Source organism: Amphiura filiformis, chromosome 6 (assembly GCF_039555335.1).
Source record: "Amphiura filiformis chromosome 6, Afil_fr2py, whole genome shotgun sequence".
In the NCBI taxonomy this organism is placed as follows: Eukaryota; Metazoa; Echinodermata; class Ophiuroidea; order Amphilepidida; family Amphiuridae; genus Amphiura; species Amphiura filiformis.
In genome coordinates this window covers 70,096,832-70,122,577 of record NC_092633.1, presented here as the reverse complement: position 1 = coordinate 70,122,577, position 25,746 = coordinate 70,096,832, and the positions used below count along the sequence as shown (strand labels likewise).

Below are 25,746 nucleotides of genomic sequence, written 5' to 3'. Positions count from 1 at the left end.
GTACTGGAAGTCAAGTTGTCATTAACCGATCATCATATTTTTTTTTATTTCATGATAAATTTATGTGAGACCTTATACTTTGGGACGAATATACTTTCTTGCTGATAAAACGTTAAATCAAAAATAGTATAGGCCTACCATTCCTTTTTATACAATTTTTTATAACCATGAGTTTTAAGTTCAGTCAACTTTCAATCAATCAACCCAGAAACACCCTCCCGGGTCCGTGGATAACGACTGGTAATGTAGTCTAAGCTATTTTCTATTTTCATCGATTTGCCACGATCCTTCCCTAGGGCCTATATGCAGACATATTTGATGCTATTATCTTTTATCACTATCTTAATTAATAATATTTATTTATTTATTTATTTATTAAAACCATATTTATACAGGGTTACCCTTCAGATAAATCTGCTATTACAGGGGCCCTGTTTCATGTCATAAAATATAAAGTACATAGTAATTGGTAGAATTATACATATTAGAATGATTAAAAATACAAACATCCAAATAGAACCATATATCAAATACATCAAATATCAAAAGTCATTAAAGTCATAAAGTAAAAATCTTTGGCTAGTTATTTACATTTCTCTGCGTCATAAAATATACATGTAATACTAGTATACATAAAATAATTAAACTTAAAACATCCAAACATACATCAACTTATACATAAAATAATATCTAAAGTCATTAAAATCATAAAGACCTTGGCTAGTTATTTACATATTCACTGGGTCATAAAACATATATTATGTAAAATAATTAATAACACAAACATTCAAATATAGAAGCATACATCAAAATACATCAATCTTTAAAAGTCATAAAAGTAAAACTTTGGCGCATTATTTACATTTTTCATATATACATTTTACAAAATATTAAAAGTTCAGAAATTATTGTGAAGTGCCCGTTTGAACAAGTTTGAGTTGTAATTTATTAACCTTAAATGTTGTGGCATCTCATTCCACGCTGTAACACCTCGATAATGAAAAGTTCTTTTTCCTGCTTCTGACGAGACCTTGTTATGGTAAAGACATAGACCTGAGCTTAACATACTATCCACATATACATGGTTCCCATAAAAATGTACGGTACTAATAATAGATGAACAACTAAGTAAATAATAATAAATAAATAAACAAACAAAATAAATAATAAATACATAAATTATAATAATTATAAATAAATAAACAGCCTATACATGTAGATACATAAACAATACACAATAAATACATAAATAACAGGAAGAAAGAGAAGAAATACACTTTAGCTTAAATAGTCCAGGCTAATATCAACAACAACAAAAAACAAAGTATAATAATATAAATAATAATAATAAAAATATTAATAATAATATAATGATAACGATAGGCCTACCCGGTAAAATAGCAAAATAATAATACTTTTAATAATAATACTTTTAATAATAATACTAGGCGTAATACTGAATTAGAATCATCCGTGTAGGTGGCCTACACGCACTGTTCAATAGGTAAATTCATTGCACTATTGCCATTCAACATCGATCGATTTTTATACGCGTGATCAGCTGGTGATAGCTCATACAGAACACGGTGCATACATTGGATAAATAAGACTAATTTTAAATAAAGATTAAGTTCCTTATATTATTTCCTTCTAAAGATCCTAAACAATTATTATATTCATATGCAATCTTTTTACTGTCACGCTCAAAGAACGCTTTTTAACATGAGGGGATGAAATGTCCAGGGGATGAAATGTCCAGGGGATGAAATGTCCAGGGATGAAAATGCGAGGGGATGAAATGTCCAGTTACCACAATATGCTAATTTAGATGTTTAGCTAATTTAGATGTTTGGAAATATTCGCACTTTGGTGTTTTAGTGTATGTTATAGGTAATAGTACATTGCCTAGTTAACGTCGCTGTGTGAAAAATAACCGGCCAATATTAAAAGTACTCTTCTGAAATTCTAGAAAATATAGTTTTGTAACATGTCCTAAATTGTTAGCTAATTTAGGTGTTCAGAAATATTATTATTATTCAGCATCTTGCGAATGTTAGATAGCTTTGACAAAAATTTAATTGATCATTTCATAGCGAGTGTGTAGAAGAATTCAAATATCACAGATATACTTTTGTAGGTCCTGTGGTTTTTGAGTTATATTGTAAAGAGGGCTGTAACAACAACACTTTTGTAAAACGTACATAACTAATTAACAACAATAAATCAAGCAAGTTTTCAAAGTAACTTTTGCAAAACATTAAAGTGTTATTTTTCAATAATATATTGACTGCTTCGACCAACAATACATCGTGTACCCTTAAGGACACAATAGATCACCAAACCTTAGTCAAAACTATCCCTACTACGACTTAGTGGTGCAACCGTAGATCTCAGTATCAATACAAATTGATGACTATTCTGTCGGTCCGTGCCACGTCACTTCCGGTTGATGATGCGACTCACGGTCGAGTGAAAACCGTTCGCTTTTTGTTGATGATTTCTGTCATTGGTGTTATGTAAATTTCGATCGCAAATAGTCAGTGGAATCAAACAACCGTTTCTAAGTCTTCTGAGTGGAGGAAACTTACTTGATTTACCGTTTATATACTAACAAACTTAAAATTAAATTCCATGGTCGAGTGTCGTTTTTTTTTTTTTTGAATGTCACTCCAGCAACATCGCTATTTAGCCTCCTTCACAGCCGGTTTCTGTTGTTCATAACAAACCGTGAGCCACATGCAGTTTGGGCCCGAGACTAGAGATAGCCCGGATGTTGGACCGAGTCAATTGTCTAATGTTTAATTTTATGTTTAAAGCTAAGAGCTCTAACCTGGATCTTAAGGTGAAACTTCAGAAATAACATCGCAAATGATTATACTGGCACTATTTTAATATTCAAAGGTCAACCCCAATTCTTTCCTTAACGTTACTTCCTAGTTATGGTGGAACATTTGCTGTTACATGGAGTACACGTTGGCGATTCATTGCTACGTGCGGTTGATGTTGGTTTTGAGGAGACTATAGTGGTAATCTGTAGACATGCTTCGAAGCATCAGGTAACTTCCGTCAAATATCAAAACATAGAATCCCTCAGGAAACTAGAGGCCCAACGATTCCCTTACATGCAGTTTATGTGTTATTTACAATTAAAAAACAATCAAACACATTTAAAATTAAGAATAAATTTGGTGATGTTTGTAGAGAACTGTAATTTTATTCTCAGCTTTTTTCCATTTCAATGACCTTCGCTTAGTTGTCAATTAAATGCCACATGTGTCAGGAAATTGGTGTCGTGCTAGAAGTATTTATTTTCTTGTCAGAATATGGTTGAATGAGTTACAGAGGGTTGAGTGAGTTAATACCCCCTTCCTTTTTCAGGCTAGAAATTGGTAAAATGTGACAAATTGTGTGAGGAGTCTGTAACGTGGTAAATAATAAGACAAACTGTAACATTGTTAAGTTCCATTTTCACCCTTTACTTGCATTCTGAATGGAACTGCACAGACACCTGAAGCTCGTCTTGCCATTCTTAATGGTCACTGTGAAGATGACGATTATCACCCAGATGTCACACCTATTGCCTTGGCGGCTCAGAGAAATGACTTCACTCTTGTCAAGGTAATGAACAGTACAAGGTATTATAACTAGAAAGTTATTGTTTTACCATGCTAGGCAACATTTGAACTTGCAGGACAGGTCTAACGATTAATTTAATTGAACACAAGCTTTCGCTTGAAATTCAGATTTCATGCGCTACGTTCAAAGTCGTTTGCATCGATGAACGATTAGAACACATGACTCCGTGGAATTGTGTATCGTGGGATCAAGATAGGTCTCTATCAGAGGATGTTTAAAGACATTCCCACAACCCAATGGGGTTTCTGACCTTGGTATGTCTGGCTTTTGTACACATGTGGTATAGTTGACTATACCTTGCATTGGGATTGTGTGCAAATATCTGGTGTTTTCATCCTTTTATTTAACATTCAAAACATTGAGACTTATGAATAAAATTAATGCAGTGGGACAATATGAATGTTTCCTGTAAGAAAATCAAATATCGAAATATCGGTCATAAGTCTCAACTATTAGCTCGTTGTCTGCAGTTTTAAAATTACCATTTTATGTGTGTGGCAATGGGGACTTTGCCTTTAAAATTAGGTTATATCGATCAAATTTCCCAATCATAGTGCATTGTAGGAATGCCTTTAAGCCTCCTCTGGGTCTATATTGAACAGCGATATATTTAAATGTCGATGTCAAGGGCTGTAAGGAAACATTGTTGGTGCAAGATTGTTTAATCACACTCCTAGGTCCGTATGCACAAAATAAGTTAGACCAGGTCTAATGATCTAAATAATGAGGTCGGGAATGAGGTACAATAAAGAGTACCGACTTCACCATGTGTGTCACTCATGGAGTGCAAAATGGTGCTCCTCCGGATTATTTACAGAGCGCGTAGCAAAATAATCCAGAGGTAACTATTTTGTTCCCCATAAGTGACAATCACGCATGGTGAAATCGGTTCTCCTTGTTGTACCTCATTTTTAGACCTCGGTTAACCTTTTAGTGCATATGGGCCCTCAGAGTCTGTGATTTAAATCAGCATATTTTACAGCATAATTAACACGTATTAAAAAACTCAGTGTTTGCACATAAATTCCTTCAAAATAGTACAATGCGTGCCCAGACCACGAGATACGAAGCACCCTTTACATCCCAGTAAACAATAATACTGACACTATCTTGTATTTGTGCTGTTACACTTGCATTAAGTTGCTAAGAGACTATGGATGTAGGATTGATACGAAGAAGTCTTCGTCCAATGCAACCGATGAATTGCAGAAATCAGTTGGCTCACTGGAGATATACAAAGCCCTCGCTAGTGAGGCATATCTATCGCAAGTCAATGAAGATCCCATCGAAGCCTCTTTCAAATTGTCTAAGAAGCTGCGGAAACTAAGTCAGGTTAGTCAGGCCCCTATGTCCAAAGGGAGTACTCCCACTACTTCTGTCAGTCAGGGAAAATGTTCAGTCTTCACAGTCTTTGAAAATTTGGTGAGTTGAGAGAAAGTCAGTGGAAATGGGGGTGGGTGGGGTGAGATGAGAGTCAGTGGACACGTGCCCCTTACGTTTTTTCATGGTGGAATTCCCTCCTAAAAATCCTAAAAATTAAAGCCCTTTTACCTTTATTTTGGGCTACAATAGTAAAATTGGTCCATCAAATATCAACATTCACCTTCATTTTGAGCTCAATTAGTCTGAAATTGAATATTTTCCTCCGCGCAAACGTCCAAGTCAAACCGGCACAAAATATGCTCGTCCCCATAAATTTTAATGTTTTACGCTGCCTCTGCCTTGATTTTGACCAAATTAGTCATATTTAGGCAAATTATTGGACGCAATGTATCCCGGCAATGTATTCAGGAAGAGTCGTTATTGGAGCACCTCGGCTGTTTCTTCCTTTACGAAGGGGTGGTATATAGTCATATCCTTGCCCACAAACCCCAACTACCCTCCTGGGCATTGCCCCGCATTGCTTTTATTTTTTAGGTCAGTCAGGGCATGATCAGGGGGAGGCGGCATATGTCCCTACTCATGAAACCAGCGCACGCTGCGCTACTTTACAATGCCAATAAATTCCCAATTGGTTACGCGATCACAATTAGTGCATTTTGTTTCATCTTTGATAACTGTTTTTGGATCACTTTTATTTCTACATGACTCCTCTAAAATAATGATTTATAGTACCAATTTTGTTTGAGTAGGATGTGCACATTAAAGCCATATTGTAACATTTGCTGAGGAGGACGCCCTCACTGAATTTTTAAAATTCTTTTTTTTACACGATTATATTGTACTTTATTAAACCAATATACCCTGCAAAAATCAAGAATCTAGGTGCTGTAGTTTTGTCAAAATCCGATATTTTGAATAAAACGACGGAACCGGCGTTTTATTATTACGATGGAATTATTAGTCGAAGGCATACACGATGTTCATAACACACAGTGTGCGGGACGGTGATATACACAACAAAGGGTCGTACCATAACATGACCGAAGGAGCGGTACGTATTGGCGACATGTGCGCTGGTAGTAATTTCCAATTTTCTTTGCTTTGCCGTAGTTGTTCGGCTCAAAAATAAAGGGGATATATCTGACAGTAAAAGCTAACATTTTATGGCAAAGAAATGCTAATGTATTTTGTTTGAAAATGTTATAATATGGCTTTAATTATCGTTTGTTGGATTGATGATATGTTTTTATTTTGGTTCAAAAGATATAAACAATAATTGTATCAAGTCGCTTATTTTATGCAGACGGATGTTGAGTTTAAGCTGAGCTACTTGGAAATGGCGGAGGCAACAGATGTGGTCGGCACAGAAATCATTTCCTTTGCGAGAGACACGGAGGAGGTAATCAATACTTTATTGGCAAAGTCCGCTGTTTTGTGCTGTTCAGTGGCGTAGCGTGGGTCATCATATGGGGGGGGGGGGGGCACCGACCATGATGGGGGAGATCACCGGGTCTGATGGGGGGCACAAGCCATTTTCGGCAATTTTGCAATGGAATTTTCTAAATTTTGAGATCGTGTCCCTCCCCCCGTACCCCTATGGTTTGTTTTGTTTCTATTTCAATTTTTGTAACTAGTTGATCCCTTTCCATCCACAATAATGTACACAATTACTGTTATAAGTCGCTATGACTATGTAATATCGTGATATAATTGATCAGAAGACGAGCAAACAAATTTTGTTGAGACGACGCTCAATGTTCAAGAAACAGAACAAAAGAATAAGTCTTTTGTGTTTTTTCATTTTGCAGTTGTTAACAGTCCTCAACCATCGCGAAGAGAAAACAAATGGAAAAAGTGAGGAAAAAGTGCCACCACTACCAAAACTTTCCCGAGCAATATATTTTAATCAAAAAGGGGTAATTAAAATTTTCTAGATATTGGTTTGAACATAACCCCACATATTAATTGCAATTTGTAAATCATTAAAACAATGAGATTGTATAAGTAGTATAATGGCCTTTTTCGACATTAGGTCAAAGGTTATGCCCAATTGATAAATCAATAATCGATCGATAAATCAATAAATCGTAGTAAACACTGCTGCAACAGTGTTTAATCGATAAATCGATGCTTCGTCTTAATTTTGTATTGAAATCATTAAAATAATAAAACTCTGAAATCTACTAACACAATGAGCTTTCATTCAAACTGAGCCCTAATTCTCATAATTATATCCAGGTATGATTCAAATAGTAAATAACCACAAGTTACCACAAACTTTCTTTCAACATTTTTAGTTCCAAGGCCATACGTTGGCGATATAATTCTAACCTGATATATGTGCCGTGAAAGTCAACGAGTAACATTCTTTTTTAAAATTCATTAACGCCGATCTTTTTTCTTCATATACATATTCTACATAGTTTGTGGCTCAACAAAACTGTCAACAAGCAGTCTTGTCGCAGTTCTATGGTCATATGGCTTTCCTGCGAGACAAGGGTACAACGAGCAAGTTGCTATTTTTTCTGTGCATGGTTATTGGTTTCCCAATAATATCCTTAACATACCTGTATATACCAACCAATTGGGTGAAAACCTACATTGGATCACCGTAAGTTGAATTAAAAGCATTTTTGTAAGTTAGATCGATCATACATTAAAAAAATCATAAATGTGATGCGATCAAGCAAAAACAGTCGGAACTCGGAAATATTAAATTTTGATTTTCTTATATGATGGAAAAAAGTATTTACAAAGCTGCATTGTGCAGAAATCTCCATTGAAATTGAGCAACCTGTTCTAAAGATATGAGCAACTCAAGAGTTTCCAAAACAACAGGAAACAAAAGGAAATAAAACCTGCGTTTGGCTATATCTCAAAATCAACATTTCCGAGTTCCGACTGATTTTGCTTGATCGCGTCACAAATGGGGCAGGCGTTATCACAAAAAGTGTCGTTAATCGTGAACTGTTAAAAGAGAAGCTGAGAGACGTCATGATTTAAAAACCAAAAATGTCTTACATAAGTTAAGAACGTCACTGATGTAGCAGTTTGTTCTGTAAGTTTAAATACCTCTTTTGTTGGGCTTTTTGATATCATTGAGCAAGCAAGATTATAGGCATTTGAAGGGTAAAAGGTTGGATTTCAAAAAGACAAAAGAGTCTATTCAAATTATCTTCTATTGATTTCTGAATGAGTGGTCACGGGGAGGGGGAGGCGAATTTGTACCATAAACTTATTATGTCGCCGAAAAGTACTGGGTTCACTATACTTCAAAACACCTTTTTCCAACCCTATTATCCCTTCTCGCCTCCACATTTCAAAAAAAGAAAAAAAGAAAAAGAAATCTACGCCACTGTGAGTGGTCAATGCAGCACCTACTTATTTAACGCCATCTTTTATTCCTTGTACCTTCATAAATACTTCCTAGCTAATGACAACAAATTAAAACAATACATGAATAGAATACACTGCCACATTGTAACTTTGCCATACTAAATAGATTAGTATTTCTTTTCTATAAAATTTAGCGTTTACTGTCAGATATATCCCCTTTTAATATTGACCCGAATAACATTTGAAATTTGAAATTTGTTACCAGCGCCGATGTCGCCAATGCGTGTTACACCGTATGTCGTGCTACGGGACGGTTCTTTGACCTGTGTATGACCGTCCCGTACGTCATGTACGTACTGTGATATGAACTTCGCGTATACGCGTTCGACTAATATTTCCATCCTAATAATTAAACTACGATTCCTGCGCTTTATTCAAAATCTCGGATTTTCCCAAAACTACAGCACCCAAAGTCTTGATTTTTACAGTGTATGTTAGTTTAATAACGTACATTACAATTTTGAACAATATTGAGGGCGGCCTCCTCAATAAATTTTACAAAATGGTGTAATGTACCCTGTATAATCCCATTTCATGAAATAGGGGAGTGTACCTTATAATCATGCAAGAGTTGTGTATTATGACATCTAGGGGAAACCCCAGATGGTTGCAACAATTACATTATTTATCAAGACTATTTATGTCAAGGGGAAAATCCCCTAATATCAGTATGTTGTAATAGTGAACAATGATGGCAATGTCTATTAATAGAACATTTGGAAAATCCCCGATGGTTTACTATATAAAAACAGAATTGTAAACAAGAATTCTTTGCAGACCTGTATCGACTTAATTGTAATGTGAATGGATGTAGCTATAGCTCTCAAAATGAGAGTAAATAATGTTAACCAGTTAAAATCAGGATACTCAAGTTGTTTGTGAAGGAGTATTACTGAGTGTGGCCATGGAGATCATGAATTTCCTACAGTGCTATTTAAAACAGCTTATGAGCGATGGAGATATAATGTAGATGGATCTCATCAAGTACGGATACCGTTGTGTGCCCACAGAGCAATTATTTTGTTTTCACCGACAAGCTGGAAGTATGGTTACATGTATTTCAAAGCTACGAAAATGGACCCAAAGTAAGACAAATGTTCTACTGCGGATTGTGAAGGACTTTATGGAAAATGTTACAATTATTATCAAGCAGCGCAAGGAGATCATTGTTTGGAGTAAGCAGCACCATTGTTATGTGAGGATACGCAAGGATATTTATAAGTGCAAGTGTACAAAGGACTTCGCTGATTTTCCCCGGACATTAATTGATTAAGGATATTTACATCAGCCGTCCAGAACATTACAAGAACTTTGTTATCTTCAAGAAGAAGAATGCTGGTTAAGTACTGAGTAGTTAAAATAATTATTGTGATTGTGTGATTATTTTTGTATATGCATTTGTTGTCATTTATTGTACCAATCATATTTTGCTTTCAATTAAAGACTTAGATTTTGTTAGCTTAATCAAACAGTGTATTTGTGTGGGCATTCTTGTGAGTTCGGGTAAAAGGTGATTTTGGCCTTGAGTCAAGTACGACTCGTAACAATGGCTTAAGAAGTTAAATTACACTTTGTTTAAAGAATAAAAAAAAGAACCAAACTATCTGCTTTTTATACTTTTTTTATAACTTTACAGGTACATGAAATTTGTTTTGAAATTTGCTTCGGATCTCATTTTTGTCGTCTTGCTGACTGTTGATATTGTTTTACTGGATAGATTCAAACAAGATCTGTCTCTGGAAAGACCAACACAGATTCTTTTATTTGCTTGGATTTTAGGTAAGATTATGGTATCAGTATTTTTCAAAAGATTATATATTTTATATTATAAGTGACTTCCAAAAACTTGAATGGATATATTTTCCTTATTAATAATGTGTGCAATGTGAGGTGGCTATGTTCCATACGGCGTATACCCTTTGCGCCTTTTCATTGGCCCGTTCATACGTCCGTTCGTACCGCATTGTGATTCTATATATATTATCTCAGTTCAACACATTGTATAGCATTATGTAATATTATGCTTGCAAAAATATTTCGGTAGATTAAAGACCACCGCGTGCTAATATTATTATCCAAATTATACTTTTGTCGCGGGGAAAATAGTCATGTTGCATAAATCGTACGGTGCAAATCTATTTCGATGCCTTGTCTTTTTATACGGCTGATCTCACACATATATTCAACCTTCAAGTATTAACCACATGAATGAATGAATGAATGAAGTGATATTTTCTAATTTCGAACAAAATGGATCATATAAAATAGTTGTTCGTATAGTTATATAATTTTAATATACTATATATTTAATTTATTGTAAAACGGACAAATGTTGTGCGTTTATCTCGTACGTGCAAAATATTAAATACTGGCTAATAATAAGCAACATTGCAGCGTCTTTTTTGTTTATATCGCGCACTTTATTGATGGTTTGTAATATACGTCACGGTTTCTCTGGCATGAGAGAGGGCGAGTTAGCGCAGCGGTAGTTCCCTCGCGCGGCCCAAGGACTCATGTGCACTTGGTTTATCCCGATTCCATGCTCGCTCTCGCAGGTTTTCTCCGGGATCTCCGGTTTCCTCCTGCTTTCAAAAAATCGGTGATTAGTTGTTTGGTTATCAAAAACTTCCTTCACCCAATGGAATTTGGGGAGCTGCACAGATAAATGGTGGATGTTACAATCTAAGTGCGGATAGGTTTGCGCTATTCTGGCTGTACAATGCCTAGCTGATGCAATCAGATTGTGATGATTCACCATGGCAGCGAAATTACAGCGCTTTGAACACTCCGTGATCTGTGGTAAGGCGCTACATAAATACCGAAATGTATTTATTTTTAATTTTAATTACGTTATTACTATTCATTATGTTTCATTTGGCTCAATCACACATTTTTAGGAATCACATGGCGTGAAATAAAGAGTATCAAAAGTCAAAAGCTAGCTGTTTTGACGGAATTTAACCACTGGCGTGATATCCTACTGGTGACACTATTCTTGACGGGAGTCATTTTTGACATAGTTAGCTATAAAGAGGTATGCCAATTCGTGAAATATGTTTTAAGATATCTGACGAAGTACAGGTTGTAACAAAAAGTATACAATTTAGAAAACAGAATTAAGCAATTATGTCACTTATTGATTGTGTAGAGTTTTATTTGGCCGTCAAGGTAATTTCCTAAGCTACTACATGGGCTTTGTTTCAATAAAATCGGCGCTCTACAAGCCAATTGTGTAAAGTAGTCCTAAAACAGCTTGGGCCACTTTTGTGTAGCAAAAGTTTAACTGAATTGACGAACCATCTCGTCGGTGCTCTTAAGATGAGTAATTAAAAATAATGGGGCATTTGAATGGGTAATTTAAAGCAATGGGGGCATTTGTAGTGATATTTTAATTTTATAAATTGTATACAGTCTGTATTACTAAGTAGAATTTGTAGTTTCCAGTTATTCCCCTAACTCATCCTATATCATACGACGGTTAATGTTTGAGCGTATTTTGTTCGGTATTTGTAATTGTTGTTGTTTTTGTTCTTGTCGCTGTTTTTTTTATATTAGAATACAGACAAAATAATATCAGTTTCAAGGAGGGATACCTACTCTATGAGTATTGATGCAGATCACAATCTACATAACGCAAATGTTACTGAGTTTCACAAGAGCTATAACACATTTTATGGCGAACCAGTTATTTTACATCGCGTGACTCGTCAAATCAGGAAACCAGGGAAAGGAGCTGGTCCTCTAGTTGGAGGAGGAGAGGGAGAAGAAGATACAGCCATTCCGCGAACTGAGTTGCACATAGAGTTTCTGGAATACTATTGGTGGCATCCATATTTATTATCCAACGCCATGTTTGCTATATCGACTGTGATTTCATTTTTGCGCATGCTCTCTTACGTTGTTGTAAGTAACGTCATCGGCCCGCTCCAAATTTCACTGGGCTCCATGGTGACCCGCTCGGCGCATTTCTTCTTGGTAGTTGCTGTTGTTTTGTTTTCATTTGCTGTTGGACTCACCTATATCTATTCATATTATGAGGAGACAAACTCCATTACTTGCAATGGAAGCACAGAAACATGCCGGAAGGGGTACTTTGTGAAGTAAGTAGTATCATTATGCATAGTCGTTTTTGATAGTTTTACCCAGTTTGTTGAGGAATTTGCATGAGAAGAATCAAATTTCCCTAAGACATTTGAAAATAGTTTTTTCTTTGCGTTTTTAAAGAAATTTTAAAAATATAAAAATTAGTAGTAGCCTATTTTTTCACACAACCTTTCCAATTTACAATATCAAGCATCGCTGCTTTCGGTCTCACAAAACTACATCTTTTCTTAAACAATTAGTTTTAAATTTTTGTAATTTTGTAAAACAATTTTTGAGTTTAATAACAATGTATTAAACTCCCGGATTTAAAAAGTTCCCATTTAGCATGCTTATATGTGAGACTTTGGTTGGGATTTTATAATGAATCTGTATATTTCGATCATCTTATTTAAACAACTTATTAACGTAATCAAACCTCTACGTTAGAGTAAATGCTTCATCCCTATTCACTCTTCGGGTACATAATGTAACTTACTTCATAAAGAATGTTTATTTCGGTATTTATTCGTATAATTTTTTAAAATATTCACGTTTCTCAGAAAAGATCAAAATGGAATTGTTGCCATATTGTTATGAGGCTATAAGGGAACATGTTAGAAAATCTCATATCATTGTTCATTCGAATTTCATTTTGTCATTTATGGTGTGTCATTGGAATACAGTAAGGGTATTTGTTCATTTATATTATAAAGCAGTACTAGTGCAGAAGATTGCAGACTATTTCAATAGTTCAAATATAATTGCATGTTTCGTTCTTAAACCAATATCTCTACTACTTATTTTATTATTTTATTCCCCTAGTTTGTTTTTCGCCATTATCTACCTTTATTGGTCGGCATTGGGACTGGAAGACCAACGACCTTTAACGCTTGACAACCAAGCATTTGTACTGGAAGCAGCAGGATTGGTCCTGTATGGCATGTTCTATGTTCTCCTTATTATTGTGTTACTGAACGCTCTGATTGCTGTTATGAGTGAAGTTTATAATGAAGTTGAGGTGAGATTGAACCCGGAAATTTTTATCAATGTTTTCTAACGTTAGTTTAATGGCATGGCTGACTTTGTGTCAAATGTAAATAAATAAATGAATAAATATACAAATATATAAATACAAAAAATAAAAATAAATAAATAAATTTAAAAAAAAAAATAAATAAATAAATAAAAAAAAAAAAAAAAAATAAATAAAAAAAAAAAAAATAAATAAATAAATAAAAAATAAAAAAAAATAAAAAATAAAAAATAAATAAATAAATAAAAATAAATAAACAAATAAATAAATAAAAAAAAAAAATTAAAAAAAATAAAAAATTAAAAACACTCTTTTATTTTTTAATTTATTCAGTTATATGTCTTTGGTAACCAAGGTAAGACTTACATGTGAATAAGAGTTACCACTTACGTTATTGCGTGGGGGTCATTTTATTCGATAGACTTGGGTCATTGATCACATCTCTGATCACGTAGACTTGGGTAATTGCTTAAATCACATTATATCTCCCAGTATATACCTATTCTCATATTTTAACACCGCACACATTCCCGCACCCATACACTCCCTCACACACCATCAAAATCCACCCCGACCCACCGCCCCAATAAAAACCTGCCAACACCCATGTATACATCCACATGGACTTGGGTCGTTGTTTGAAATACATGCATGGTTTCTACGATGGCCTTGTATGAAAGAACATTTTCCCAACTAAATAAATTTGGCCAAAATAAGGACTTGGGTCTATTGTTGTATTCGGGTATTCAAATGAATAAATGAATTTTAAAAAAGAATGAAATTAAAAATATTGTTTTCTATAAGCTTCTATACTACCAATCCAAATTGGTTCACACGAAGACTTTTTTATTTGTCGTGACAGGAAAATGCTGATGTCGAATGGAAGTTTCACTCTACCGTCATGTGGATGGACATCTTACTGGACAACGATGTGGTTCCTCCACCGTTCAATCTCCTTCCGTCTTATGAAAGCATCGGGAATTTTATTCCCAAGTATCTGAACTTCAAATGGAAACGACGCAACAGTTCCTATCCTTCAGAAAGAAATACCGTTGTAAGTAGAGGCCTACTCGAGTACATATGGGGTACATGCGGGTTTATTATATTCGTGATATTAAGAATACTACTGGTAAATAATCAACTGATACACTGAATGTTTCCGCTAAGAAATCATACACATTTAATATAACCAATGTGCCGATGTGATCAAAAAGTGCGTACGTAATCTGTAGGACTCATTAGAGGGTAGGTATCTCTGGGTTTTAACGTTATCACCATAATGATTCAACCACCCATGCAGATACAGTATGTAGCCAAGAGGTCCACTAATTGTAGACCCATGAATATTCAATTTTGTTATAATTTTGGTAGTGATCTAACAGGATCCGTATGGTGACAGTGACTAAAAACATAGAAAATGAAGAATTTGGAAACAATAACAAATAATTGCACTCTACAATTCTCTATTACCGTGATTAAACAGTTTTCAATGGAAAAATAGGTAATTTTAAGCAAGATTTTCCCATACATGGAACTCTCACATTATCAATTAAAAGGTTGAATCTCCAAATGATCAAAACATTTCTACATACGATGATCTGAGACCCTTCTTGTTTAAACCAACTACAGTGCGCCCTTCTTTGTTGGACCACGAGAGGAACACACTGATTAATATGGGGGAACTTTTCATTAAAATAGCAAATTTTCGGCTACTGTAGCTTGGTATTTTTCAGTGATTTTGAAGCACCTTTTTAGATGGCCTACAAGAAAATAGTCCCATTTTTCCACTGCCGGCTCTAAATGTTTAACCTGAAGTTCAAATTGGTAAAGGCTGGCGACTAACATTTTTCCGTAGTCACCAATGGTTACTGAAGCTTCCTTTACTGTGTTTAGCACATACAAGCTGATTCAAATAAATGTAAACTCATGTTAGTGAAGCTATTGTACGAAATCTAGAAGAATCCACTGTAAATGTTTGTATTTGCTTACACCAAACCCGACTTATACTCATTTGAATAAAACCACCCATTTTTGTGGCTGTACATGGTTTCACTTCCCAAGCATGTAGTCATGATGGTAGTGTGTTGACTGGTATGGGCTTCAGGGTCCAGAAGATCGCGAACTGCTAGATCACAAATGAACATTACTCAGGCAAGCGTTGCAAATAGACCCAAAAATCAGCAGCTCAACCCCCTTCTTAACATTTCTCAAGCAAGTTTTAGTCTCGGACCATCCGGAGACATTGGTAATGAATTACACGAGTTATAAGAGTTATCATGGTTAATATACATCGTGGATTTTGCATTTGAATATGGCGCTATATCAATCAATACACTACGCATGGTAAGTGAAACCGTGTGCAGCTACAAAAATGGTTGGTTTTATTGACATGAGTATAACTCGGGTTTGGTGTAAGCAAATACAACAATTATTTTTAGTTAGACGTAGAGAATCTGCTCCGAGTTTTCAATGAATGTTCATTTACCGCGGATTCTTTCTAGGTTTCGTCCAAAAGCGCCACAAACATGAGTTTACCTCTTTTTGATTCAGCTTGTACACATAATAGTACACAAATATCATATCATTTTCAGTCATCTATTAAAGAAAAACAAAGATCAAATGGAGCAACCAGTAATGACGGGTATAAGGTAAGTTGGTTTTCATCGTATTCCATAAGTCCGTAATTAATTGAAGAGAGCTATATTATTTGATCAGTCAGTTGATACAAAACGTGAAATAGCCAAATAAACATGTGTAAGTTACTGCAATAACGCGAAATCAATCAGCAAGAATTAGATTTTTTTTTAAATCTATAATCTTTACCATGATAATTTATATTACATTAACATGAGAATGTGCTCTTTTCTTCATCAGCTGCGCAATCAACGATAAGCATGTGAACTATTTTAATGTTTTTGTTCATATGTGTTCATATTTTTGTATATATTTATAAAACAAGTTAGTACGTTTTGAGACACATTCGGTGTTCTTCATAACTTATTCGTGCATGATATGTTTAATGTTGGTCTCCCTTTTAAATGTTAAAACACTCTAAGATAACAAAGTACAGTATGCCAAAATATTCAGGTACCAGTTGTGTTCACCCCTGTATATCCTAAATAAAGACAAGTTAAAATTAAACACTCAGCCAATACTTGTACATTTTAGCTCTGATTTAAGACCTTATTTGTTGAAATTGGTTGAGAATTAAAGAAACGGTGATCTAAAACCTAATGAAGAAACGAAATCAAAAGTTGCACTTTTGTGTTCTAATCAATGAAAACACGACATTCATTCATTCATTCATTCATATTTATTTCCATAAAATCACAGACATTACATAAAAAAATAATATATACAAACACGGTACATATGGGGTAAAAGGCTGGAAGACCAAAAAGGTCTGAAAGTTAGCCTTTCCCTAAAATCAAATGAAATTAACAAAATAAATCAACATCACATAACATAACCAAAAGACAAGGGTGTGCCAAGTATCATGTAATTTGTTTTGGTAGCATTAATTGACAATTTATTAGCTTTAAACCAATTGCTTACTTCCTTTAATTGTTCATTAACAAGGTTTGTCTGGCGTTCTACGTTTTTATGGGAGTATAAAATGGTGGTATCGTCTGCAAAAAGGACGAATTCGAGTACTTTAGATGCATTGGTTATATCATTGACATAGATTATAAATAGAAGTGGACCCAGGATTGATCCTTGTGGAACACCACGTATAATATCGTGTGATTCTGATTCATAAGAATTATAATAAACATATTGTTTGCTGTTGCTTAGATAATTTCTGAACCAATCTACACAATAGCACGAAAGCCATAGTGTACGCTAGTTTTAACGTGCTAATCAATGGAAGCACGGCGTTTAGTTCTCTTGTTCGCGAATATTTTGTGTACAAATCAATAGGGCTTGCAATGGAGCAAATTGCCACTTTTAAATTGGCATCTTCCTTGGGTATTTGGATCGTCGTGGTTTTATTTCTCGAAGAATTTCAACAAATGTGGTCTTAAATTCGAGCTAAAAGATGCAGCTATTGGCTGCTGGTTCCAATTATGACATATCTGTCTTTCTTTAGGATATACAGGGGTGAACATAACTGGTACCTTAATTTTTTGGCTTACTGTATTGTTTTGCTATCTTTTATTCAGCGTGTAATGAGTCAGTTGGTAGAGAGATATGTGATGGCAAAGACTGCAGATGAAGTCAGCGTGGAGGCCGGGATCAGTTTCAATGATATACTGGGGTTAAGAAATGATATTCTTGCTTTGAAGTAAGTCAATTGCACCTCTTTGATGTTTTGTTTAGATCCAGAAAAAAGAGTGTCAAAATTGAGAGAAAGCTTGTAAGCAACGGGTTAGATAGACATATAGACACACAATTCATGCAAGGACTAAATTCACAGGTTATTCTATTATAGCATCTCAAATTCCGATTTATAGAGTCGGATATGATAATTTATTCTCGATCCTTGATTAAGCATGTTAAGGTTGCCCATCAAAGCTGGCATTAGTTGAACGAACTTTGCTTGTTAATAATGCAAGTGCAAGCGCCTTCAAGCATGGTCACCACAAACCGACATATTCCATCATGGCATCTGTGATTCGGTTTTTGAAAGGCTACTAATTTTACATAGGAATAACTATTTACAATAATTATTACAGTTTATTCTCAGTGATAAAAAGGAAATGCATGACAGGTATAAGATAAACAGGTAGTATTTGAAGTAACGAAAACCTTTTGACCACCTCACCTGAATCATGTCGTGGCGTTTTAAAGCCCGGGGGGGTTCTTCGAAAAAAAATTTGTACGGGGTGTGCCACGCAGACTTTCGGATGCTGACTTTCTCTATACCTACTTTTGCTGTTTTTGCTACCCATCAGTATACCAATTTTCAAGAAAAAGCACCCAAAAAGCACCCAAATTTGCCATAATTGGGCGCTTTAAGTGCAATTTTTCCGCTGATAACCCACCCATCGATATACCAAAATTGCTGAAAAGGTACCCCAAAACCGTGGCACATCCCCGTATACCTTCAACCAGGAAGGCCCCCCCCCCCCCCAGGTTTTAAAGTATAAACAGTGCTGATTAACCATGTTAACGGGGTGAATTGAGCAGCCAGCTGCTTAAAATTTTAAACAAGTTGTCTAATTATTTGTAGGTAACTGGTTGTTCAGTTCACCCGTTAATCTGCGCTGTTTGAAATTTTAAACAGCGTTTTAACAGAGTACATGGCTACCGGCATGAATTAAAGTAGTTTAGAAGCTTTTGCTACTCCCCCCCCCCACAGTGTCATCGTCCCGATATCTTCATGGCAGAAAATGCCATGGTAGGGTGAATCCACAGCCACGAATGGGTATTCCCACATGTTCAACACATAATAGGCTGAAGGACATCCGACTTAGGCTAATAATATTAGCCTGTGACTGACCTCTGTACGGTCAGCGAGCATACATACGCCATTGTCATATGCTTTTAACTGCCTTTACGATAGTCTCCTACACAGTCAGTTTGTGTCAGTCGGTCTGACACTCGTCGATCCTGTATGTTCGTGATAGCCACATACAGTCTGGGCCGAGACTACCTCCACGAGGGTCTACGTTGCGCTATATAAAATCTGATGATTTTGGTCACTTTTTCAGCTCAAGACGCACGCTGGTTTTTCAAAGCGCAACCTAACGACGATAATATATGTTGAACATAATATGTTCAAGTGCAAGGAACCACATCTGGTTTCTTTATACGAAATCATTTACGGGAGATATTCATCATTTTCCACCCCGGTATCAAAAGATTTATCGTCTGAATATCAATCGTGCATAGCACATTTACGTGTATCGATCCCGTGTATTCATTTGAGTGTCTCCGGCTGTACTAATGTAATTATTAACCGGGCGATGTCGGTGTGCCCCCCACCTCCAGGTGCGGACGCCCCTCCCCGGTGGCGCTGCGTGCCTCGAATGAGATCCATCAAATGCTTCAAACCCTGCTCTCTTTACGGGAATAAATTGAGCTTCTATCATAGTACTGTTAAAACCATACTTTAACCTTGAAGGGGGAGGGGGTGCTTAGAGTGGACAATACCTCCCCAATTGCCATCCACATACCTCATTGATATTAATAAGTTTGTGGTGCTAAATAATTATTAGAGAGATTGCGATGTTCCAAACGCAGCACGTGGAACGTACGTTTTCACGTACATTTTACGTACGTTAATACGGTGTTAAATATTGCTAGTCTCGGTTCCAAACTGGATTGTGTTCATTCGTCACGAAGGAGAACAAGTCAGCTGGAATAAAGTCTATAATATTTGATCTAATCTAATCTAGGTCGATAGAGGGCATAGTGATTGAAAAAATAACAGTAAGCTGAGTCTCTGCCTAATTCAAACAGGCTGATTTTGATTTTGACTAAAATTTTGACCTACATACTGATTAAACTTAATTGTTTTTTTGTGCTCCCCAAATATTATAGTTGCCCAAAAACATATATTTTGGTAGATTAAAGCTCACTACATCCATACATCATGACTTTACTTTCAAAATGAGACTTTGCTGTACCTTTATTATAATGATTTGTTACAAACAACAAGGATCATAATAATAATTAGACTTTCCTTCGTATGTTCATTATCTTTAACTGTCTTTAACATATTGTGAAATGGACAAATTTTGTGCATTTTCAACGATGTATTTACGTCGATTTCGCACGTGGAATATCTTCAAAAATAGCTAAATACGTGACTTCGCTTCGATACAGGAGATTGGGTTTGAATAGATCAACGCACGTCCGATGTCTACGTTTGAAAATCGCAATGTCTCTATTAATTATCTAACCGCCACCCTAACCTAATCTTATGTAAGTTTTTCGTGTAGTTAGTAACCCTAACCTTATTTTTATCTTCTTTGCACAGTGACACGGTGCGACTAAGATTCAAAATGTCCTTATTTAGAACGGTGCGAATAGCCATTTCGTATCACATTTTATTTTGTCTTACAGACTGGAGATGTTTAACAAATTACTTGATACTAAAACACGCACTGATGATACTACCGTAGAAAGTTCAGCCATACGAGATACGTCTGTCACCGCAAAACTTACACTTAACAAGGCTGAAGAAATATATCAACATGTTGACGAGGAGTTGTTAAAGCCAAATGTAACAGTATCAGAATTCGGCACCCAAACTGATCCCCCACCGACGGCTGAAAGCTCAAACGCAAGAGGGGTTTCAAAACTCGTTGGTTTATATGAAAAACGTCGCCCTTGAAGTAAACCACAAAATAATATAACTTAACACTTAGGGACGCATCATTACACAATTATCAAGGGGGGATGTCGCTGGGTCCATGACAATTTTTACTACCCCTCAGCAGACTGCCCCTCAGTGAACAATGTGGGTTTTTTTAATACCCCTCAATGAGCAAATGTTTTCTTTTACACCTGTAGTAAAAGTATAGTTGGGCAACTGAACTCGTGGGTGCATATAAAAGACCTCGTCCTTGAAAATAAATACGATGCCTGAACACCGATATTTCTATTAACATTTATAGATGGACTTGCATCAAACTACCACAAAGTTTGGATTAAGCTCATATTTAATGATGTTATCAATATAAATAACTTACTGTTTAATTTTCCTTCACGAATGGTGTGAAAAAGATGCAACGGGATGGAATTCGTTCGTAGAATGTTTTAATATTATGTTATTTTCGCAACTGCCAATTACAAATATAAAATATTTATTTAGGAGAGGTCTTACGGGATCCGATTATAGCAAAGTATATTCCAAAAATACCAATATGTCACTATACGAAATAATACAAGATGCGCGTGTATGACTGTTGCGTGTTACTGGTTACCATGGTTACTTTAACAATATCTTTTTCTGATCTTGAACTTTCTGATTTTCTTGCTATTTCTTTTTTTTATTATCATATGTCAACCACATGATGAAGTCTCCTGTCTTTGAAGTGTCAAAGGGACGTTTGTACCAATTTTCGCAAAGGGTTTCATGATCATGTTCATCCGGCATACACAAACATTTGTATTTGCACCCAAATAACTTACGCTAATCGTAGATCCATCATTTGCTCTCATTTTGTTGATAAAACATTAACCGGAAAACACGCTTCACGAATACAACGGGAAACCGTCATCGTTTACCCGTCAATTTCAAGAACGAATTTTCGTACCATACTGGTGATGGTTTTTGTTATGTTGAGCTGTTATGTATCTTATATGTTCATTTCGTATTTTGTCCATTAGGTCCAAAGAATAACCGGAGGCATCTCATTTCAAATACTTCAATCTTTAGCTGTTTAGGTGCTCCGTTTTCGCAGTGTCCATGAATCAGATCCATAGGTGACAACAGAAAGAACAAAACCATGCTTCTTAGATCCTGACTTTAAGTGATCTTATGATGTCATGAATGGTCCAGATGGTATTCTTTAATCTACCAAACATGTTAAATGTCAATCTGGTGCGCATCTTTAACATCTTCCTCTACTGATGGAACACTAAACAAAATAATCATCCACTTTGTCAATGGGTATATACTTCATTGGGTGTGTCCCGCGGTACATCTGACACGAATGGCATGTCGCATGGCACATTTTCATTCTCATGCTTTCAACAGTTCGTTTGCATGAGAGTTGCAGGTTTTGTTTTAAAATATAGGTTCCATGATGGTTGTATCATCAGCATATCGGATATTACAGTTATTTTGACAATGACCTGACAGAGTGATTGGTGGCAACACAGCTCCATCCCAGGGGGCGTGGTCTTGATGAGAGGGTCATACAATACCGGATACTGTTGATGAAAATCACCCATCTTAACTCCGGAGCCTAGATGATAGAAATGTTTTGTTTTTAACTCCAAAAATAGGTTTCACATTGCATGGAGAGGAAGCATCCCTGCCTTACATGTATTTCTCCTACTCAAATTCAAACTATACAAGTTGTATCAAAATGATTGGTACCCATTAGTTTTCATTGATAATTGGATGAGTCTGCCATCCAAACTCATTCGAAGGTCCAAATAATTTGTAGACTAATTTTATAACAAGACATAAACTATACATTCTGGACATTTCAAGGGTATCCAATGTTGCATTTGGAAGAGGTAGGCTTTTCAATAAACATCAAAATTGATGGGTACCAATCATTTTGATACAGCCTGTATGGTGAGTTTCCCATTGACCACTATGGAATATTTAGTTTGCTTGTACATTCCCTCGATGGGGTTTACCAAGATGTTAGCCTCTCCAAGAGATACATTCTCAAATACTTCGGAATCCATACTGCCTCTCTGCGATGGTCTCCTATGATGTCTTTGTATGGATTTTAGATTCCTGAATACTTTCCCTGCACATGTGGGATGGACAGTGGGCATGGTAGCTCATGGTAGGGTGATAGCTCTATAGTTGGCCTGATGTCTATTCCTCTTACTCCAGTCTTGCACGTATTTCCCCTTATTCTGACCAGCCCCATTGATGATTTTGAGTAGGAGCTATTTTACCACACAGCCACAGGCTTTGTTGTTTTGTTAAGTTTGCTATTTCTTTTACTGCGAACGGTGAATTTGGTATGTCAGAATCAGCTGCATCTGGGATCGAGTGAATCTTTATTCATTGTTTTCTTAAATTCTTCCCATCACTTCATATAACTTCAGTCGGTAGTTTTTTAATACATGCACCATCTTTGTTTTTTGATGCAGTTTGAATTTTGCCTTTTTTCCTGCTAGTTTTGTCACCACGGTCACTATGTGTTCTTCATAACTTCTTAATTGTTATCTCTGTGTTATAAGCTGGTGTTCATGACATGTTGAATATTGTAAAAACATTAGCAACATGTCTCCATTTCAAATATTAAAATACTTGAATAAGAAAATATTAATGTTTTACTCAGCGTGTTATGAGTCTGTTGGTAAAATGGAATAGTGGCCAAGACTGCAGAATGATGTCATCGTAGAGGCCGGAATCAGTTCCAATTACATGCTGGTGTTAAGAAATGATATTCTTGCTCTGAAGTAAGTCAATCACACCTCTTTAATGCATGCTCTATTTAGAAAGAAACTTTAGAGGAAAATAGAGAGAGGCAACACTGCAAACAAGTTCGTGAGCAGCAAATATCCCAGATATGTCTATTAGCCGGATACACACACGATTCTTTACAACGGTTTATTAGAACAGAAACGTAGGACATCCGTCTTATAGCTATTATGATATCTTGAGGAGCATGCAATAATAATGTCATGTTTAATACTATGTTTTTACGATACATTGGTGAAATTTGATGAAAGTGCTAAAATAATATTCCATTACATTAATTATCATCATGCCATGATGCTTGAGACCAATAGTCTTGTATTTTGTTTTGTCTTACAGAATGGAGATGTTTCACAAGTTACTTCATACTAGAAATCACATAGATGATACTACAGTCGACGGTTCAGCCATACGAGACACTTCTGTCACGGCAAAGCATGTTCTTCACAAGGCTGAAGAAATACATAAAAATGTTGACGAGGAATTGTTAAAGGCGGTAGTCAACTTCAAATTTAAAGTTGATGAACGAAAATCTGAAATACCACAACTGCCAGATGTAATAGTAGCAGAATTCTGTACCCAAACTGATCCACCACAAAATCCGGCTGTAGGCATACAAACGGAAGAACACGATATTGAAGCTGAAAGCTCTAATGCAAGAGGGGTCGTTTCGCAACTCGTGGGTGCATATGAAAAACTTCATCCTTGAAGTTAACCACAGAATTTGATAACTTATATTTTTAAAAGTCTTTAGACGATCATGTACCACTGTCAAACAGTTGGGAACAATGTCATAATACTGTTATTCGAATAAAATAACACATTTCATGGATGAATAGAAGTTAAAATCCATTTTTGGACACTTATCATTTACAATTGGTACATGCTACACTGCCTGTGATTACAGCAATGAATTGAGCAGTATAAGGTAGCCATATATTCCAAATTTCATAGTTATGAGGGGATGCGAAAATTTGGGTAATTTCGGTCATTTTTCCACATTTGTAAGGTGCTTTGTGGAACCTCAAGATATGCTTCAAATTATTTTCCAATGTTTTGCCAGGTTACTTATTTCATATGTAAGCAAGTTTTTATAACTATCCACAAAATATTATCTCAATTTTTGGGTTTTTTACTCCACCCTAATGCTGGACCCAATATTAATCTATTGGTAACGTATGCGGAAAGGATCTATAGTCCCATCATAATGATTTTCGTGTTTTTATAGAACAAAAGCCCTAGCATCTTCAATCTAGTCCAGTCACATCCTTGATCTGCATCTCGTTATTAAAGACAATTTTAATATTATATTATTATCATTATAAATAAAATAATGTTATAGTCCATCCGTCACAGCCTTGATCTTCATCTTTAATATTATACATTTCACTTTTAGCATTTTCATCTCAATATAATAGCATCCCAGCAAACACAAAACGTTTTCGACATCATTCGCAAAAGGTTATAAAAGGTTGTCAGAAAACGTTTAAATGTCGGGTTATATAAAGGGTATATTAAGAGTATAAAACGTTTTCATAACCTTTAAAAAACATTTTTTGATAATCTACTGCTCAGCAAACAAAAATGTTTTACAGAAAACGTTTAAATGTCAGGTTATGTAAAGGGTATAAAACGTTTTAATAACATTCCAAAAACATTCTTGAAAACTTGATACAAAACATTCTAAACAGAATGTTATTTTGGGGTTGAAAAAATATTTTGCGAAAAATGTTTGCCCAAAATATTTTCAATAACGTTTTAAAAACGTATTCATGACCTTTATATAACCCGACATTTAAATGTTATTAAAAGGTTTTGAAAAAAATATTTTAAGAACATTTCTGTGTTTGCTGGGTTCAAATATTTTAACATAATGTTATTTAAGTATTGACACAATATTTGGCAAAAATGTTTGCAAAAATAGTTTACAATAACATTTTTTGAAAACATTTAAAAATATTGTTGTAGTGTGTTTTCATACAAAACGTTTTAAAACGTTATCATGACCTTTATATAACCCGACATTTTAATGTTATTAAAACGTTTTTACCTAAACCAAAAGCCGAAATATAACTTATTTAAAACGTTTTTAAAACGTTTTTGTGTTTGCTGGGATCCTTGATCTTCGTGATTTTTTAATATGACGACTATG

At 35.3% G+C, this 25,746-nt stretch overlaps 1 protein-coding gene across 1 annotated transcript in view; it reads left to right on the top strand.

The window, feature by feature from the left end:
- LOC140155947 (short transient receptor potential channel 5-like) overlaps positions 1–25,011 on the top strand; it is a 29,394-nt gene extending 4,383 nt beyond the window's left edge. The window contains exons 3-16 of the mRNA XM_072178979.1: positions 2,938–3,056; positions 3,505–3,618; positions 4,777–4,968; positions 6,323–6,418; positions 6,828–6,935; positions 7,443–7,630; positions 10,052–10,194; positions 11,313–11,449; positions 11,971–12,515; positions 13,321–13,516; positions 14,394–14,585; positions 16,123–16,179; positions 17,695–17,816; positions 23,934–25,011. Of these exons, the coding sequence (XP_072035080.1) occupies positions 2,938–3,056; positions 3,505–3,618; positions 4,777–4,968; positions 6,323–6,418; positions 6,828–6,935; positions 7,443–7,630; positions 10,052–10,194; positions 11,313–11,449; positions 11,971–12,515; positions 13,321–13,516; positions 14,394–14,585; positions 16,123–16,179; positions 17,695–17,816; positions 23,934–24,303 (2,579 nt within the window). The 3' untranslated portion in view covers positions 24,304–25,011. The remainder of the gene's footprint in view (positions 1–2,937; positions 3,057–3,504; positions 3,619–4,776; positions 4,969–6,322; positions 6,419–6,827; positions 6,936–7,442; positions 7,631–10,051; positions 10,195–11,312; positions 11,450–11,970; positions 12,516–13,320; positions 13,517–14,393; positions 14,586–16,122; positions 16,180–17,694; positions 17,817–23,933) is intronic.
- Positions 25,012–25,746: the final 735 nt, after the last annotated feature.